Source organism: Diplotaxodon limnothrissa, linkage group LG15 (assembly GCF_057381915.1).
Source record: "Diplotaxodon limnothrissa isolate DT_005_m linkage group LG15, D_limnothrissa_male_GT1.1, whole genome shotgun sequence".
Classification (NCBI taxonomy): Eukaryota; Metazoa; Chordata; class Actinopteri; order Cichliformes; family Cichlidae; genus Diplotaxodon; species Diplotaxodon limnothrissa.
The window spans coordinates 16,849,053-16,867,608 of record NC_140610.1 but is presented as its reverse complement, the minus strand read 5'-3'; the positions used below and the strand labels follow the sequence as shown (position 1 = coordinate 16,867,608).

General features: G+C 38.2%; 1 protein-coding gene across 5 annotated transcripts in view; it reads right to left on the bottom strand.

The window, feature by feature from the left end:
- Positions 1 to 18,297, bottom strand: part of lama2 (laminin, alpha 2) — a 228,480-nt gene extending 210,183 nt beyond the window's left edge. For all 5 annotated transcript variants that reach the window (XM_085372570.1, XM_085372571.1, XM_085372572.1 and 2 more), the window contains exon 1: positions 17,876 to 18,297. In XM_085372570.1, coding sequence (XP_085228696.1) covers positions 17,876 to 17,942 — 67 coding nt within the window. In that variant the 5' untranslated portion in view covers positions 17,943 to 18,297. The remainder of the gene's footprint in view (positions 1 to 17,875) is intronic.
- Positions 18,298 to 18,556: the final 259 nt, after the last annotated feature.

Sequence of the window (18,556 nt, the reverse complement as noted above, 5' to 3'; positions counted from 1 at the left end):
AATAAATTGTGAACTTAAGTGACGGTCTGCCTCCGAGTATCTCCTGAGCCTGACAAAAAAGACGCAATGGTTTTTGAAAAACATTTATTCTGAACTGTGCACCGCAATTTCAAAACATTTTCTGAAAGATGTAACAGTTCTCACTTTCATTAGAATTTTGTTTATCAAAAGGTCTGACATAGGTGAGCTGGTAAATGCAAATAACAGCATTCTCATCACTTATTTCTTCAATACAATATGCACGTCCTTCATTCATCACTTTGTGGAACTGCAACGCACTTCTGCTCTCCCCCATATTCCATCTTCACAAGCATATCCTGTGTGGAGATTGAATAAAAATTAGTTGACACTAATTAATGGCACAAATAATCCAGTAATCAATTGCAGCACAGTTAAAAAAAAAAAAAAAAGGAATCCTCTTTGAGCCATTACTTGTGTAAAGTATTTTTCCAAAAGACAAAGACACAGGCAACAGGTAATACTGAACTAAATGTAAAACCTCAACTTTTTTCATTTTTACCTAAACCGTGTGCACAAAACTCTGGAGGGATCTAAATGCTAACGTAGAATCCAGTCAGGACATCTGCTACTGCTGTTTGCTCGGCTTTTTTTTGTTTTGTTTTTTTATGGGAGATCGTTTTCAGGCTTCAAGTAGCACCATTATACCAACATTTCACATTCTAGACATTGTTTTAGGTGTATTTGACCAAAAGTTTGACTGAAAATTCATATGCAAGCTTTTTTTCAAGGCTGTGGTATTTGCCCGCAAACAATACCTTTCCGCTAGCTAAAACAGAATATTATGCTATCACCGAGCAACATGGCTAATGCCTTTCACACAGCTTTGTCTCAACTCCAAAGAGCCACAGAAGTAAAAGCTAATAATAATAATTGAAACAATCTTTGAAAAAATGACTTACCAAGCATGGCAAACAACTCAAATATGTAGAGCAAAATGTTCTGAAACGGCTTCACTTCAGCTTCGATTGGAGCCGTGCTGGGGGCGGAGTCTGTGAATTTACTCTATTGGTGTCATAGCCCCTGTTGGAGTTCAGAGTTAAGAGGTCAAGAGTTAATGTTTCCATTGTAACACCTCCAGATTTGAAATAGAAACACTCATTTTTAACACTCGATTTTAACTACTATCATTTTACACCTCAGAGTTACATTAAAAGAATGTGACTCTACTTAGAGTAAAATTAACTCTACTTTTGCAAGAAGGCTACTAACACCAAAACATTTAACACTTTTGAATTTGCTGTGTGGAGTGCAATGCTGTAAAGATATGGCATGTACTTGATTTAAGACAAAATAACAAGGCAAAAAAAAAAAAGGTTTGTAGCACAAATAAGTATTTAATCCCAATAAAATCAAGATCTGTTTTTTTAAATAGCCCTAGTCAAGGCTTCACAATCAGATGTCAAGTGGCAGTATCTATCTCTCTATGCACTTTGTGTTAAATTTTGTGTTTTATGTCAGCGGTCTCCAACCTTTTTTTGCGCCACGGACCGGTTTATGCCCAACAATATTTTCACGGACCGGCCTTGTCGCGTGTCCCGGATAAATACAACAAAATAAAACTAGTACCGGTACCGAAAAAAAGAAGATTTATTCATAACACACGTGAAAAGACCCAGGAAAACAGAGTTAACGATAACGATAACAAAATAACGCTGAAAACCGATAAAAACCCTGAAAACCATACATTTCACACCTGAGCCTCAACTCTCGCGGCCCGGTACCAAATGACTCACGGACCGGTACCGGTCCGAGGCCCGGGGGTTGGGGACCGCTGTTTTAGGTAATACATTTGATCAGAACTCATTTTTATCAGGTAATTATACAATTTTGAGAATGTGTTTGCAACAGCTGACTTGAAAATGAAAATCTAAATAAAGCATGTAGATTTCTAACTGATTAGATAAAGAAACACGTGATTTGGCTTAAAATGCTGAATATATAAATTAACAAGGCAATAAGCAGGGGGCAAAGAAGATCAAGACCCCTACAAGTCATACTAACAGAAGCCTTTGTTAACATGGCCTAGGCCAGCAGAGGACAATGAGCTGGTTGGGTTGCAAGAAGAGAGCACAGGGGTCTCCTAGGAATAAATGTGCTAACAGACCACCCACCTCCCACCCACTGTCAGCACAAGCCTTGGGCTCAGCTGAGCGCTTAGGTTGACTTTTTCTCTGCAGGGGCAAACAAGGTCAGCAGAAGAAAAATAAAGTATGAATCTTAGAGATGGTTAAAAAAAACACAGTCAAGGTTTAATGGGGAAAATGAGGATGCAAAGATGTATTTTAAAAAAAAGCCTGCCTCTTATTGCTTTACTGCATCTGACATTTGCTCTTGATTTTAGGATACTAAACAGATTAATACTTGACTGATGCCAGCAGGGGAATTTCCTCCAACAAGGAGAAGGTCAAAAGTCAAATTCAGCTAAAAAGCACCCTGGGTCCTGATTATTCATCTCTCTCTGTCGAAAATTACCAATCAATTATTAAACACAGAGCTGCAACAACTATTTAGTTCACCGGTCACCTTCTTTATATATATTTTTTGAAAAGGACAAAAGCTAACTTTCTTTCGCTGCTTTCTGGTATTTCATTGAATAACTACTTTTTAGTATTCCTGTAATTCTAAGCAGTTCATTTGTGAATCCAAATTAATGTCCATGCCAAATTTTAAACCTTCTCTGAAAGCATCCCGGAAATACTGGGTTCACAGGAATGGACTAAAGAAACAAAACAAGATTTGGTATTGCTTGTTTGCAACTTCTTTTTTATTCAAACTGGATAAGCAGCTGTGAAAAACGTAAAATACAAAGTCCATTACTTGATTTTGTTTCATTTGAAACTGACTAAAAGGAAATATAGTGCACTAGTCAGCCCAAAATAGCGCAACGTGAGACATGGATCACAATTGGAGGTGCTCCTAGTGGTTTCCTCAGTAGACATTTAAAGTTAAAATATAGATTTGGTTTATCCATACTCGGTTAAAACCAATCAGCCATTACAGTAATGTGTGTCAATTTTGGATGCAGGTAATTAAACAAATGTACAAATATAAAGGAAATGCCATGCCCTTTTAATTATGCCACCAGCCTGTGAGATTTTCACCAAGAACATTATTGATTCCTCCTGGCATCATCAAATTAAGTTTGTGTCACTTTTGCATTTCTGTGTTTGTTCTGGGCCTCAATACTTCCATGCCCCCTTAAGCCCAGCCATTAAATGATTTATTAGAAAAACTACTTAGCTCCATCTCTGCTAGCCCGAAAAGGAAATGACAGTGTGGAATATTTTACTTCATACCAGCCTTGTCCAATCCCGAGCCCGCAGTCCCAAATCCCGGGTGTCACCAGTCTATTATTGCGGGGCTGCAGAGGTTATGGGCCCCCCGTCCACACACATGCACACATACACACACAACCATTTTTCACGTATTTCCATCTCATGTCAGATGTGAGCATTTGCTCTGCATTAGGCTCTCTGTGGATTTGCCTTGGACCATAATAATGGAAACACAAAAAAATATAATGGAAATGTGAAATTACATATAGAGTATGTTCCTTTCTGTGCACACATGTACACACACACACACACACACACACACACACACACACACACACACACACACACACAATATTGATGAGAAAAGCAACTGGGATAATGGAAAAATTGTATACACAACACATACCTCTTTCTCCCTCCTTCACTCTGCACCATCTGTATTTTTCACTTTCTTTGTCACACACCTACACACACATAGAGGTGTGTATAAATGTTAAATCCATAGCTAACCAGGCCAGTCTAATAGACCCTTATTCCTCTGATGCTTTATCAGCTCAATCACACAAACATTCAGCCCCAAAATAATGGCCTTTCTGTTTGCTGCCTCTTTCTGTGTGTGTGTGTGTGTGTGTGTGTGTGTGTGTGTGTGTGTGTGTGTGTGTGTGTGTGCACGTGCACACTTCTATCTAGGAGCTGTGCTGCACAGAATGTGTGCACTGCATACAGATCTGTCAGTAACGCCAGAAATGGCAATTGTTGGGTTAGGAAGCCCTAGACTTTTATTCATTCATTTATCCACCTGTCAGTCAAGCTGACTGCACATATTTGAAATTAATTAAAAGTTACAAATGAAAAAAAGCTACTGATTATGAGTAGTGGAGGAACACATTAATAAAAATAGGTAAAGTCTAGGTAGTCTGTTTGCAGTGTCCAAACGGTGCAACTTTGTGTGTGTTCTTCTCTCCAAAGGGGAAAATAAATAATAAAAAGTTTTTATTAACAATTGTGAGAGTCTCTACTGATTTTAACTCATTTATGTTCATGTTAGTTTCTCTACTACAGTATCAGTGGGGAGGCAGGGAAAAGAAAAGACATATAAGTGGATATAAGTCTGATGGCATGGAAGTGAAGATGACGAAGTCAAAAATCCCTCATAAACTCCCCAAGCTTTAACTACTTGATTCAGCAGCAAATAATATATAAGGTAGGGATGTCACCAGAATGAATACTAATGAATGAATATCGTTCAGTGCCAAATTCTAAAAACATGCCAACACAGTACGTATACGTACTGAGGAGAGTTTTTTAAAAAGTGTATACTTGGATACTAATTGATGCTAAAAATTACTATCAGATTAGATACTTGTTTACATCAGTGCCGTTTTGTGCCAGCTGAGACCACTAGCAGCTGAACGCATGAACAGCACCACAACAAACTTGGTAATTAATCTGGTCATTACGAAGGTGTAATAAAAGCTCCCATTTCAACAACAGTTCAAAACAGTTATCATAAACATCAAGGTGGCTGGCACACACAATATAATTAGCGGTTTAACTATTAGCAACTACCCAGTTTACACATCTCTTATGTCTAAAAAATGTTATTTTTATCTTAAAGTCTCTGATTGAAGCTGAGAAAAGTCTTGCAGAAACAAACAAGGCTGTAGCTAAATGCCTATCGTATTTAGCTACAGACTGAAAAGCTCTTGCTCCAAAAGCAGTCAACCTTGAGAAAAAAATTGTACAAAAATTTACTTTCCAGTCAAATAGTGTCCTTGGTAGTGATTTTTGATAAAGCAGAACATAAAAATATATAAATTTAAACAAAAAAATCAAAGAAAATGGGTGCCTTCAAAACAGAGATTGCCTATTTAACAGGTATCTGTCTTTGTCTCTTTGTCTTAGAGATTCACAGAAAGTAAAAACTGCATTCAAGCCATTTCGTAGGAGTGCTGAACAAATTGTGATTTAATTTGTTGACCTAATTACATCAACTCTCTGCAACCATGGAACTGATGATGGAAAGGTTCTATATATGCATCGAAATGCAGTTCTAATGCAGCCAGTAGATTCAATTCTTTAATACCGCTCCTTATTCGCCTTGATGCAAACTGAACTCTGGAGCTCAACCACAGCCATTGTGGGTATAGCTCTGGAATAATCTTAGATATCTCAACTTGGACCACACAAATGGCCTTGGTTACAATAATAAAAGGTCGAGGACGGTGACCCTTGCAGGTCAAAGTTCATGAATGTAAGAGGGTAGAGGTTATTATGAACTTCATGACATAAAAGCTAGACAGCTAGATGGAGAAATAAAAAACAGATGGATCAACAAAAAGCCATATCCTCATGATGCAGTTGTATTTGTTTTTTGTCACACACACACATATTGTACCCAGATTTGGGACCATGTGTTGAACGGGGATGTTGTGGTTGAGGTAATTGGTAATTTCTAACAACCACTAAAAACAACTGGTATTGAGCAGAGTTCAGATAAACCCCAGTCTAACAAGCAGTCTGAGCTCAGACATTCCTACTCCTCAGTGGCCCACAGCAGACTTGCCAACTAAAGTGTAAAAATCCGCTTTTGAAACATGATCTATAAAGCATTGCGATGTTGGTGGGAGTCTGAAACAAGGGGTTTTCTGTCGAGACTGAGTGGGCCTCTGAAATTTTTCTGGGAAAAAAAATGTTTTACCAAAATGTGTCGTGAAAAACTCTGAGCTAAATCTCAATGTTATATTCTTGACCTAATTTTTCACAATTTTCTAGAAGACACGAGGATTAAAACTTACTCTAAATTGCTATTTTATCAGCCTTTATTTGTAATTAAAAAAACATCACGATAAAAAAATTCCCGTATACCTCTCCATGAACACATACAGAAATGACTACTTCAATTGCTGGGGAAACATACACAAAATCAAGTAATTTCAAGTATTTTCTATAAAGATCACACAAATAAAAATAGGCAAAAACTATAAGTATGGCAGTTTATGTTCCCCTCAAGAATAAGAACCATGTTATTAAGCAACAAGGCAAGGAGACAAACAAAGAATCCAGACAAAAAAGTTATAACATGTGTAGACCATGTGTCTGGTGTGCACTACACAAGACATGCAAGCCATGGTTTCTTCTGTTGTGTGTCTATAAACAAGACTGTGGTTTGAAATTAAAAACAGGGCAAAAGTGTCTCAAAGTGCAATGCCATAAATGTAACAGGTCTGAAGTCAAAAAGCATTATCTTCACTCAGATGTCACTGCAATGGGTGAGTGTACTCGTTGAGTAGTCAGTCTGCTGGTGGTCCTTTTATAATTATAAAGAAGCTATGAGTTGTTTTCCCTAAGCTTGTGACTGTCCTTTTTCAGCATGCAAGGGTAGATTAGAAGACTTGTAGCCGTTTGCTGCCTGGAAGAATTGCAGCCTAGGGTTAGGGGTTGCTTTCATATGTTGCCTGTGGTACTTAAAAGAATAAATACCATTTGGTTTTCAGACTTTTTGTATTGAAAGGTATCAAAAGTTGGTTCAAGTGTCAGTTCACGTGACATCCCAGGATATAATGACATTATATTGATGGTCAAGATTGCATACTGGTTGTGTGATTGTTGGGGTTTCTTTCTAATATTGTAAGGTACCTTAGAATTTACCTTACAATATGAAGCGTCTATTGTTGTGAAATAAGCAATATAAATAAAATCGGATAAATTGAACTGAAATTAATTGGTTGTAAGAGCAGGTAATACTTTTTCTACAGACTTCTTTGTTGTTTTTCTTTTTTTCAGTTTTTGGTTCATCTTATTTATGGCTTATTCTCTGGTTAGGTGTGTTGTGAGATTTTAATTTACATTTTTCAGCAATACTATCCCTTGTTTCAGTCTTAATACACACCATATTTAGTGCAAGTTCAATGTGTGCAATATGCCTTGCTCGCAATATGCCTGAAACCGTGTCATCAATTTCTTTCTTCAGGTTATTACTATTCTAGATATAAACACTTTTATTTACTTTTTAAACTGCAGAAAAATCTAACATCTTAATTCCTCTAAAGGTTGTCTTTATTGAACTTAATATATGCATTATTTGTTGGCCTAATCTTTAAAATTAGGTAATTAATAAAAATGTACAATAGAAGAATACTAGAGCTAGAGATAGAAGTAAATTTGAACATGGATCTGCCAATCCTGCTTTAACCTTTAGAAATACCAGGAAATACCATATTTGGAATTCCCAGGATCACTCTGATTGATCCTAGGGAAAATGAATAAATTTGGCAAGAATTCCCTGGAAACACAGGGACGTCAAATTTTTGTTCTCAACTAGACATGAGCAAAAGATTTTCAAGTTTATTTTGACTTCATCTAAAAGATGTGCCTTGAATATAACTCAGGAGACATAATATCCACACATTTGATCTTTAGAATAGGATTAATTTGTGTGTAGCTACAGCACAAACTTTGATTAAGAAACTATTTTGGTGTAACTCAATGCTTTAGGTTCATGACCTAGATAAAATGTAAAGACAGCTTAAAGGAAGAGCCTGGACCCAAATCAACAAGCTGAGCCCTAGTTCTCAAACTTTAACACAGAAGGAAAAAAACTTCCACAAACCAAATTTAACAAGCTAAAAAAATCCAAAATAAAGCCGGGGGGTGTTTGTCTTGCTTTATGGTTGTCTTTCAACTGCCTGTGTCAGGCAGATTTCTCCTGTAAAAGACATCTTGCTCTCACTGTGTTCACTGTGGATAAACAGAGGTTCTGAACTCAACTGATTTGAGTTGGAACAAAACAATAAGACCTCCAGAAACCAGCAGTGAGGGAGTAGCTAGACAAACAAACTGAGGGCAGACATTGCGCTCAGCTATGGCCACAGAGGTTGTCAAGAGTACTCCTACACAGGATGAAAGGAAGATGCCCAAAAGGACGTGGAAGAAAAGTTAAGGGGGGAAATGTAGAAGGAGGAAGAGAGGTGCAAGGATATGAAATGTAGAAACTCCAGAATGCTTAAAGTAATGTGCAAAAACTACACATCACTAGTGTACCTTTAAAAATGTAGACAGATATTTTGATCTAAAATTCTAAAATGTAGACATTTTCAAAAAAAATTACTGATTATTGCTGATTAGATACAAGCATAGAGATAGAAGAAGTGATTAAAAAACAAACAAACCCAAAAACAAAACAAGAACATATTGAAAAAAAATAGTCTGGGAGAGAAGCAATCAAGCAGCCAATGAATGAAAGGAGAGATGGAAAGAAAAAGCAGAGGTGGACAGGAAGGAAAGAGGAGTACGAGTAGGGGAGGAAGGGGGGATGTCTGTGTGCATTTCTGCAAAGTAGGTGTGTGTGTGTGTGTGTGTGTGTGTGTGTGTGTGTGTGTGTGTGTGTAGGGGGCTCATTATTGACACCATGTGTTACCACAGGAACCTCCTTGGAAAAATATAAGCACCCAGGAAGATCAGAGAGCAAGAGAGAGATGAGAGACTGACATAGAGAGATAAAAAAAAAAACAGAGGTCATTCCAAAACCTTTGCAGCTGCAGATGTGTGTGTTTATGTGTGTAAGGGTCAGCAGCCTCTGGTTTTGTAGCAGCGTATCTGTATGTCAAACATGCTGTGTTTTTGCCACAAGTTCATAACATCAAATCCCCTAGCATGCATACATGGATTTGACTGTCTGCTTTACTAACCTTCTATCCAACACAGACATTTATGCATCAATATTTGAATGCACATTGTCTATTCAGTTGATAGGAATTTGAGAATCAGAAGAGTTCAGCTTCTTTAAAAAGAAAAAAACAATCGAAATAGGTACAACATTTCCTATTTTGAGGAAGATTATTTAGATAGTGTTTAATGCAAAACTCTAACTCTAAGTATCATGAACGCTCCTTGTTGAATGATATCCCAGGAAGAGTGCACTGTTTCTTTTTGTGGCATGCGCATCGCATGAAGTCCCACCCCATTATAAAAAGCTTGATCACCATGTTTCTGAATTACTGCTGTACCATTTGTGAAAACATTACACTCAACTGTCTTTTTTTTTTTTTACATTTTTGGACTTTTTATAAACCAAATACATAACTGGTTAGCTAAAGGAATAATATTACTCCACAGTGTAAACACTGAGTGAGTTGCATTTATTATAACCTTTACTTATTTGACTTGGAATTAAAGCTGAAAAAAAAAAAAACGGCATAACAAATTATGGTTCCTGCACACCTTTAGCTGTTTCCAGTACTATGTTTAATAGTTATGATGACTTTATTGTAAAACCCCCAATGAGTAACCCATTTTGTGCTCTTTACTCTTCAAGATAAGCTACCTGATAGGCTGAAAGATTTATTTCTACTGGAGAGCAATTTTACCCACACAGCAGCATTTGATGTGTCGAAATACCAAAAAAAAGGTTAGAGGAATGAAAGATGGGTAATTTGGGTAGTTATTTCTGCAATGCCCCTCTAAAATGTAAGTTGAAGTACTGGTATTACTACTTCACAGAACACTTTTTCTATTTTGACGCCTCTCAATGTGGGAAGTCGGTGCTATTAGAAGAATGCATTATGTATTAATTTGTATTAATTTCCATTATTTTCCCATGTATTCCTTGCTGCAGACACACTTGGTTATAGCGCAGCTCAGTGTAACCTAAATAAGTAATGTATTCAAAACAGTGGTAGGGGTTGCATTCCTAAAAACGTTGTCATCCAGTATTTTACAGTTTTTACAGTGTGTTGCGTCCTACAAATCTATGTCACAGTCTAGTTTATTTTTTAGGCACATTAAGCAGTCTGAGTGCTGCAGTTACTGCATACACACACACACCACACACTTACCAATTCATCAGCACATGCCCTGTTTGTTTCTGTGTCTAAGCCCACCACAGAATGGAGCTGGGCAGAGTAGCTATTGTGTCCCTGGTAGAATTAACTATTGATTTTCTCCTCAGCATTATCAATGCTGTTCTGACAACAAAACAGCAAAGAAACACTCACACACATGGGCATACACACACATGCACAGACCTAGATTTTTTTTTTTCTGTGGAAGATGCGCTTTTTAGGAGGCGGCAAAGCCCCACGGGGAAGAACACAAGTCAAATATTAAAATCCTGCTGTAATAAGCATCGAACACATTCACAAACAATGATGCACACAAATAATCAAATATGCAAAGCTAACTGAATCAAATCTTCTGACAACCATATCACACATGCATTAGTGGAGACAATGTCCCGCGTGTTTATGTATCACATGTTTATGCATTACTTCTAAAATAAGAAAAATGCAGCATATAAAGGTCTAAAGTTCAGTGAATGAATTACGAGTGCCTCAAAAGTATTATGGAAATAATTTGTGGAGTCGTTACTTACATAATTATTTCCAAAAAAAAAAGTCCTGCTAGTTTTCTTTACTTTTAAGAGATAGCATGTATCACTTAACAATGAATCCATAGTGTGACCTACAGCACTGTGCAAACATTTTAGATTTCTAAATCCACAAAAGATTTGTTTTTCTACATGCTGTGTGCCTTTTACAATTGGTGGTAAGGCTGGCAAGTAAACTGATGAAAGTAATTAATGCAATGCATGGTGAATACAATATTGATAACACTCATTCCATCCAAGTTTGTTGACAGCCGGCATAAAAAGGCAATGATAATAATCATGAGAAATCTTCTGGAGTGGAGTTACAGCCACATCAGGGTAGGTTGACAACAACAGTGAAAAAGTACAAGGAGGCATGGCACATGTACAAACCTTTGGGATACTGCTGCCACTGCCATGTACACCAGCATACGAGGAGTAAGATAAAAGAGAAAGTGGCAACAGAAAATGTTAAAGACAAGTCAAGAGACAGCATTACCAACAAAGACACTCCAGTGAATATAGCTCTAGGCCCAAAAGACAAGGACACTGTTGAAAAGAAGGATCAGAGAAATGCAGTGTTGTGGAGATATTTTGGCTTTTTAAAGTCTGGCACAAAGTTGCAAGCACTGCAGATTATGGTAAAAACAAAGCTTATTTCTGAAGCATTTCCATCCTTTGGAGCACAAACAATGTTTACAAGACTTTACGGTTCCAGATCCAAGCAAGTGCTGGTGGTCCCCCTAAAACAACAATTGGGATATCTGCGCAACGACAAACCATAGTGTCCACTTTCTCCAGTTCAATACCTTAGTACACAAAAAAATAAAACAAACAAAACAAAACAAAGAGAGCTATAGTGGTATCAAAGATGTAACAGTCTACCTTAGTGCAAAACGCATGACACCAGTAAGCACAGTCAAAAATATAAGATTTAACTGAGTTATTACAGTAGCTAACCCTCATTACCAACTCCCTGGCCATAAACATTTCTCTTAGATGGCAGTTCCTCAGTTATAGACAAAGTATAGAGAATCCACTAAAAATGAGCCGCAAAGTGCTATATGCTCTGCTACCACATTGGATTTGCGGTCAAGTCGGACATCAGAACCACATATAAGACTCAATGTCCAACTCACTGTCCATCATTGGAATCTGGAAAGTAAATGTCTTCGAGCTGGGTTGGCAAAGCCATTGTTTTAGGACTGAAGTCTTCATCACAACAGACACTGGTATAAGGACAGTGAACGCCACATCAGCAATTAAATCAGCAATCAACCTCATGATTGCTCACTTAGTAGTAAAAAGTAATCTTTAAGCTTGTTTGACATAGTGAATTTAATTCATCTCATGATATATTTTAATATCGATTGTTATGGAGAAAAAAGAACGCCCTAACTTTTCGTGTTTTGTTAAAGGCAAAAGGTGGTCAGACACAGGCTATTAGTTTTATTTAACTGTACAAGAGAGAGAATAAACTAATTCACATTTAAAACTTAAATCAGTCCGTGCAATTGACTGTGTCTCTCTTCTCCTGCAGCTTCCAGCTCTCTTCCACTTATTGATTGGAGGCATCCAGCTATGTTCCAACTTAGCACCTGCCTAAATTTAGCACCCAGACTCCTCCGAAGCACACAGAAACACAAACACCTGTTAGCGGAAATGTGATCTATGTTTTTGGCACAATGTCATTTATTAATTCTTGGCTACGGTGTCACAAGACACGAGTTGTTGTTGCAGTGGTGGTGAAGTGGATGGAGGCCTGATGATTGGTTAGAATGAACAAGAAATGTGAACTTTGGTAAGTGTAGTTGTTCCAATGTACAAAAACTCGCATGAGAAACACAGTGATTTCTCTTGTATTACACTATTCCTGTCAAAAGTTAGTAGAAATTGTAGAAAAGACAATTAAAAGCATAACATGTAATTGCAAGTTGTATAAAGCAAAAGGACATATGTATCTACATTCTGCATGCATCTACAGCTTTTATGACAGCACTTCCTAAACCCAAGAAAACTTTTTTGAATCATTCATATCTTCCTGCCTATTCTGCTTTTATTCTTCCCTGTACCTATCTTTCCTTCCTTTCTTCACTCCCTCTACCTTTATTTTCTAGGACACATTGATTATATTCACTGAATTTGGGTACCAGGCTGAGAAAAAGTGAGCTCCCCCCCCCCCCTGTGTATACCATCAAATCCATTCAGCTAAGCTCGGCTGCTCTCACATTAACATAGCAGAGTGAGATCAACATATTTTAGAAACGTTATAACGTTGGGATGAATTCACCTCATAAAAATGTTGATTTCTCTGATGAGCAGAAAAACCCATTCTGGATTCACATCGCCTTCATTGCGGCGCCTCTGGTGAGTTCACATCTCATCGCATTTGGCCCAGCTTGGTTAAATCCACATTACCATAAACTTATAAACACATCTGTAGTTGCTATGAAGAGACTTTTTTTATCAGCAAATTAACTACTTGTTATATTTTTTGAAATAGATCCTGCCAAGGAGAAAATATATCACAGGATTAGTCTGCACCTTTAATTACACTTAAAGTGTGATAAACATCAACAGGGAAATCAATCAGTTTTCTCACTCTTCCTTACATTTTTGCATCTTGTCTAAGAGGCAGCATGGGGTTTCTGCAGGACAGTAGATTATGAGTAAGTCACATGAATTCACTGAATACAAATGCTGATTTCTCAGTTGGTTTACAAGCCTTGTCTGGATTCAATCCACACTAGTGTCTCTAGTGACTATACTTGACATCTATTCATGCAAATCAGGCTGGTAATACTCACATTAATACACACATAACTCCAACAAGTTAACTTTCTGGCAACTTCTCAGAACTTTTACATTTTTTTCCCCAGTGACAGCCACATATTCTTGACATTTTGCTATCTTTTATCAATACAGTTGTTTGGTTTGGTGCCAGAGTCCCATGCATCATACTGGCTCTCATCTGATAGAAAGTCAGAGTTTAAAACTTATATTGCAAGAAGACTCATGCTAAGTTATAAGAGTATATGAAATCAAGGAATGTGCAGGAGCAAAATAATTCAGAAGCATCCACCAACACAAAATTTCCACATATTAAAACCACATTAATGTTTTAGTGGAAAGAGGGGACCCAGTTACATACCCCTACCTGTCAGTATACCCTGGCAAACTCTGGCCACTAGAGAAAAAAAAGTATTCTCAAAGTGGTTAGTGAGTGTTTGCTGGAGATTTGTTGCATGTTGCCTGGTGAAATCGGTCGCAAAGAGCGTGCGACACCAAAAACCTTGTGATTCCTGGTGGTCAATAGCAGATTGGCATGGTCACCTGAAGTTTGCATGGAAAACCAACCAACTTGTCTGCAAACACTTGTGAGCTACTCACTGAGCTACAGCGAAACTTGTAAACGTGCACCCCAAACTTCAAAGTAAGGTTGTACCTTACCAGTACAACCAATCATTTTGAATGGTGCACTTTTACTTTGAAGGCAAACTCCGTTTCCAGTTTGCGCTGCAATTCTCACAGTTTCACTGCTACTTGATGAGTATTTGGCAACTGCAAACAACGCACTGTCTTACATGCAAATTAAAGGCGACCACAGCAATCTGTTAATAATCAAGGCAGTTTTTGGTGCAAGTCCATATAGCTCTTTGCAGCCAATTTCACCTAGTGACTGCCAGCAGCCTCCAGCAACCACTCAGGGAATATAAATTTTTTTAGAAGCAACGAGTGGTTTCCAGCAGGTCGCCGACCAGTCTCTAGGTCTGTGGCCTTAAACCACAGACCGATTTTTCATGTTTTGGCTGACCAGTGCATACTGTTTTTGCTAATAGCAATGTATTGGCATTAGTACTCAACATAATGTTCACTGATTATCACTTGCCAAAACCTCAGTGTTTTCTCATCAATCTGTTGATCTTTTTTCATTATTTCAATCACTCCATATAATATCAGCAAATAATGGTGGCTGTGAGACCCCGATTTCACGTTGTCTCAAAAAATTTCAACAAGCAAAGATAATAAATCAACAGTGAATCCAAGTTTAAGGGGGAAAAATACCCCAAAGTGTTTAACACTCAAAAGTCAATGCTGAGGCAACTAAGAGAAACAAACAAACAAACAGAAAAAATCCTCAGATTCAAATATTGATAGCTCATTATCGATGAAGAGAAATGTAGAGCATCACATTTTCCAGCTCACCCTCCCAACTTCAAACCAGTGAGAACAGCACAGACAAATCCTTTCATATGCCCTCAAAGCTGCGCAAAGATTTTTTTCTTCAGATACAAAAATCAGGAGAATACATCAGTTAAAACTAATCATTATTTATGTTCCACACTGAAGCTGAAAGGTCTGGTGTATTCTGCACCAGACTCTCCAGGAAATGTACTTGAACTTCCACTATGACCAAAAAATACCCATTATTTCCTGATCAACAAAAATGATCTCAGTTCTACCCTCTCACAGGCACAAAATAAATATTGGAGAATGACAAAATCTTCTTTTCCAATCAAGCTGTTGTTGTTTAGTGGCTAATGTAGTTTGGTTTCCTTGCTGAACATTTATACTTCAACCTCATCCTCTGTCTTATATCCTCTATATATATGTCTATATATCCTTCTTAACAACTCTTAAACAGATCCCCCTTCCTCTCTCTTTCAGCTTGCCTCCTCCTTCTCTTCTCTTTCTGATTATCTCCTAGTGTCTCTCTGAGCTCTGTCGCTGATGGAGAGCATGCCTGGTTGACACGCCTGGTAATGAGGCTTCTTAAGCAGATGGCCTCTTCCACCCTCTTCAGCTCACTCTTTTTCCATCTCTTGCACACAAACAATATACAGAAACACATACATCCTGATGGCAGTCCCCATCCTCTTCTCTGCGGGAGGTCCAGAGCACTCCAGGTTTACAGACTAGTTGGAGATGGTTTGAAGAGGATAAATAGAAAAAAGCATGACTGGCAATACATTTGCTTCATCTTTCGAGCAACAGTCACCATCACCTCATACTGAAAAAAACATGCACATGCAAAGAACTTCTGCACGGACTCATGTTCAAACACCTGACTGATCAGCTCCCTGCACAGGATGCAACTATTTCATCTTTTCCAATCCAGTTTTAATGCATTTTGTGGATCTGTGAGATAATTTGCTTAACAACTCTTAGAAGCACTGCTTGCATGAATATTTTGACTCTTCTTGTGCACCATGTTATGTTGGTGGTTTTGTCTCAGCTGTCAATCCCCATCTCTGCTCAAGGCTTCGTTGCTCATTTTTCATTGTTGACTGTGTCAGGGCCCTAACACACACACACACACACACACACACACACACACACACACACACACACACACACACACACACACATTAAATGAATTAATCTTTCATAGCCTTGCACACATACCAAGTAAAAAAGAGCAGTATTTCTTTCTCGAGTGCATTTCAGGGCACTTCTAATTAAAAATTTAATTCTTACTTCTATTAGACTATTAGATTTTTTTTCAGTTGGTGTCCACAGATGCAGATTGTTTAGTTTTTTGTTTGTTTAAAAAATGTTAGCATCAGTTTCCTATTATTTAGGACAATCTTTATATCACCAAAAATGTTCAAAAAAATTATTTTTTTAGTACTGTATTAAGAGCATTGGTTCTGCAAACACATAATGTTTTAAAAAGATTTAGAGATGATTTTTCTAACCGTAAAGTTGTAATGGTATTCAATTAATCTCTGTTATATTGGGTTTTCTGACAAAATATTAAAGTCATACTGCAAAATCAATATGTGAAATAAAAACTAGCATGGCTTTTTAGTACATTCATTCATTTTTTTGAAGGAAGTGAAAATTAGAATTAGAAAAAAGCAGGACATAAACCGCAGTCTCCTGGGTGAAAGCGCTACTAGCCTTACTTTCCAGACTTTGTCAATGTTTTCTATGAGATCCCAGTGGCTTTGACCAAACAGTACTATTTTTTGCCCCTGAAGTGTGAATAAGTAAACTAGAAACTGCTGGTTTTCCCAGGTGAGGTCAACCGGCCCTGCCTAATGCTGTAACTTGCTAAGAGCCCTTAAAGCTGGGGCTGGAGGTGAGTTACAGAATAGAAAAAAAGAAGAAAAGAATGGTAAATGGCCTGTATTTATATAGTGCTTTACTAGTCCCTAAGGACCCCAAAGCGCTTTACATATCCAGTCATCCACCCATTCACTCACACATTCACACACTGGTGATGGCAAGCTACATTGTAGCCACAGCCACCCTGGGGCGCACTGACAGAGGCGAGGCTGCCGGACACTGGCGCCACCGGGCCCTCTGACCAAAGAGACATTACTTTTAATAGTGCACATATGTTACGCATTGCTACGGATGCGTAGGTCTTGTATTTGTGTGCTTAGATGTAAATGTGTCACTTTGTGCATCTACAAAGTATTGCCTATATACACATTGTCTATATTTACAGTGACAGGAGACCAAAGAAATGTGACTTTTGATTGAAAATAAATAAATAAGTTTCTGATGATGTTGCAGTAGGTGGAACATAAACTTTATGAAAGAAAAAGAAGGACTCTATACTAGGAAGGCTGTATTTTGTGAAACTCAGTGACATGGATCATCATAAACTCAGTGTATGCTGTTTTGCAGCAGTAACTGCAAAAGAGCAAGCCAAGTGACATCTGTCTAACACATAACAGTACAGCTAAGCCAGGGTCAATTATGTTTAAGGTCAAGCACTTAATTTGATTTATGTGGCTAAAAATAATACGAAATCCACCAGTAAGTCTCTGACCCATTAAACTTGTGTTTCTCTTTTTTTTTTCAATATCAGATTGAAGAGACAAAGCGGGCATAAATCCCACCATAAACATCTTTTCATCAAGTGCTAGTATTAACTTAGGGCTGAAGCAGGCGGCTGTGCTCATTGACAAACGTGTAGGCTTTGAATGATTTTCACACTTTCCCCTCCCTTTTGTTTATTGAAAACAAAGTAAAGCTGCAGCCAGTAAAGGCAGGCTTCTTCGCAACTAAACCGATACAAAATATACTGAACTGATAGCCGGAAGTTAAAAGGTGTATCTAATTACTGACTGAGTGGTTCATTAAGGGACACGCTGAAACAGCCACAGCCGAATGAGCTCTGGGGGTTCTGTGTAAAGAACTCCAGCAGAGAGCGCCGGGTATCGGCGTATCGATTATCTATCAGTCGCTGATGACTTACCCCTCTGCTGGGCTTGGCAGTGTTGCCATAGCAACGCGGTCGTAAGTACGAGCAGAAGCAACTTCATTTTGTCCTGTCTGAGTTGCAATGGTGTAGCCTGCCGCGCGCGCGATGTGGGGTCCGCGGCGTCCTCTCGCGCGGCTCAATGTTGAGTTGAACGCCAGAAAAGTTTTAACAGAAGTTGATCCAAACTCTCTCTTCTTCTTCTTTTTCTTCTCCTCCTCCTCTTCCTCTCGTTTCTCCTCCTCTCTAAAAGTTGTGGCGGGAGCAAGGGTGGGGGAGATGGGAATGGAATATGAAACCTTCCTAGGGAGATGCAGGTGAAAAAAACAACAACACTACATCCAAATGAGCGGTCTTGTAACCAAAATGTGTTCTTCAAGACAAGAACACTCAGACAGATGCTACAAAGCCAGTGAAGTGTTACATCAGTTCTGAGAAGAGGAGAAGCAGAGGGAAAAGTTTGAAAAGTAGTGGTTCACAGACAGTACCAGAAAAGCCAGAAGTTCTGGTCCACACGTGTCCAGATGTGCTCTACTGTTCTATGGCTCCTCCTGCTGCCCCATAAAACTTACCACACTCTGGGGCAAAACAACATTAAATCACAGATAAACTGGAGAGACTTTAAATAAGGGGAAGCCATGTACTGTTATCAGTTTATTTTACAATTTTACTTATTTG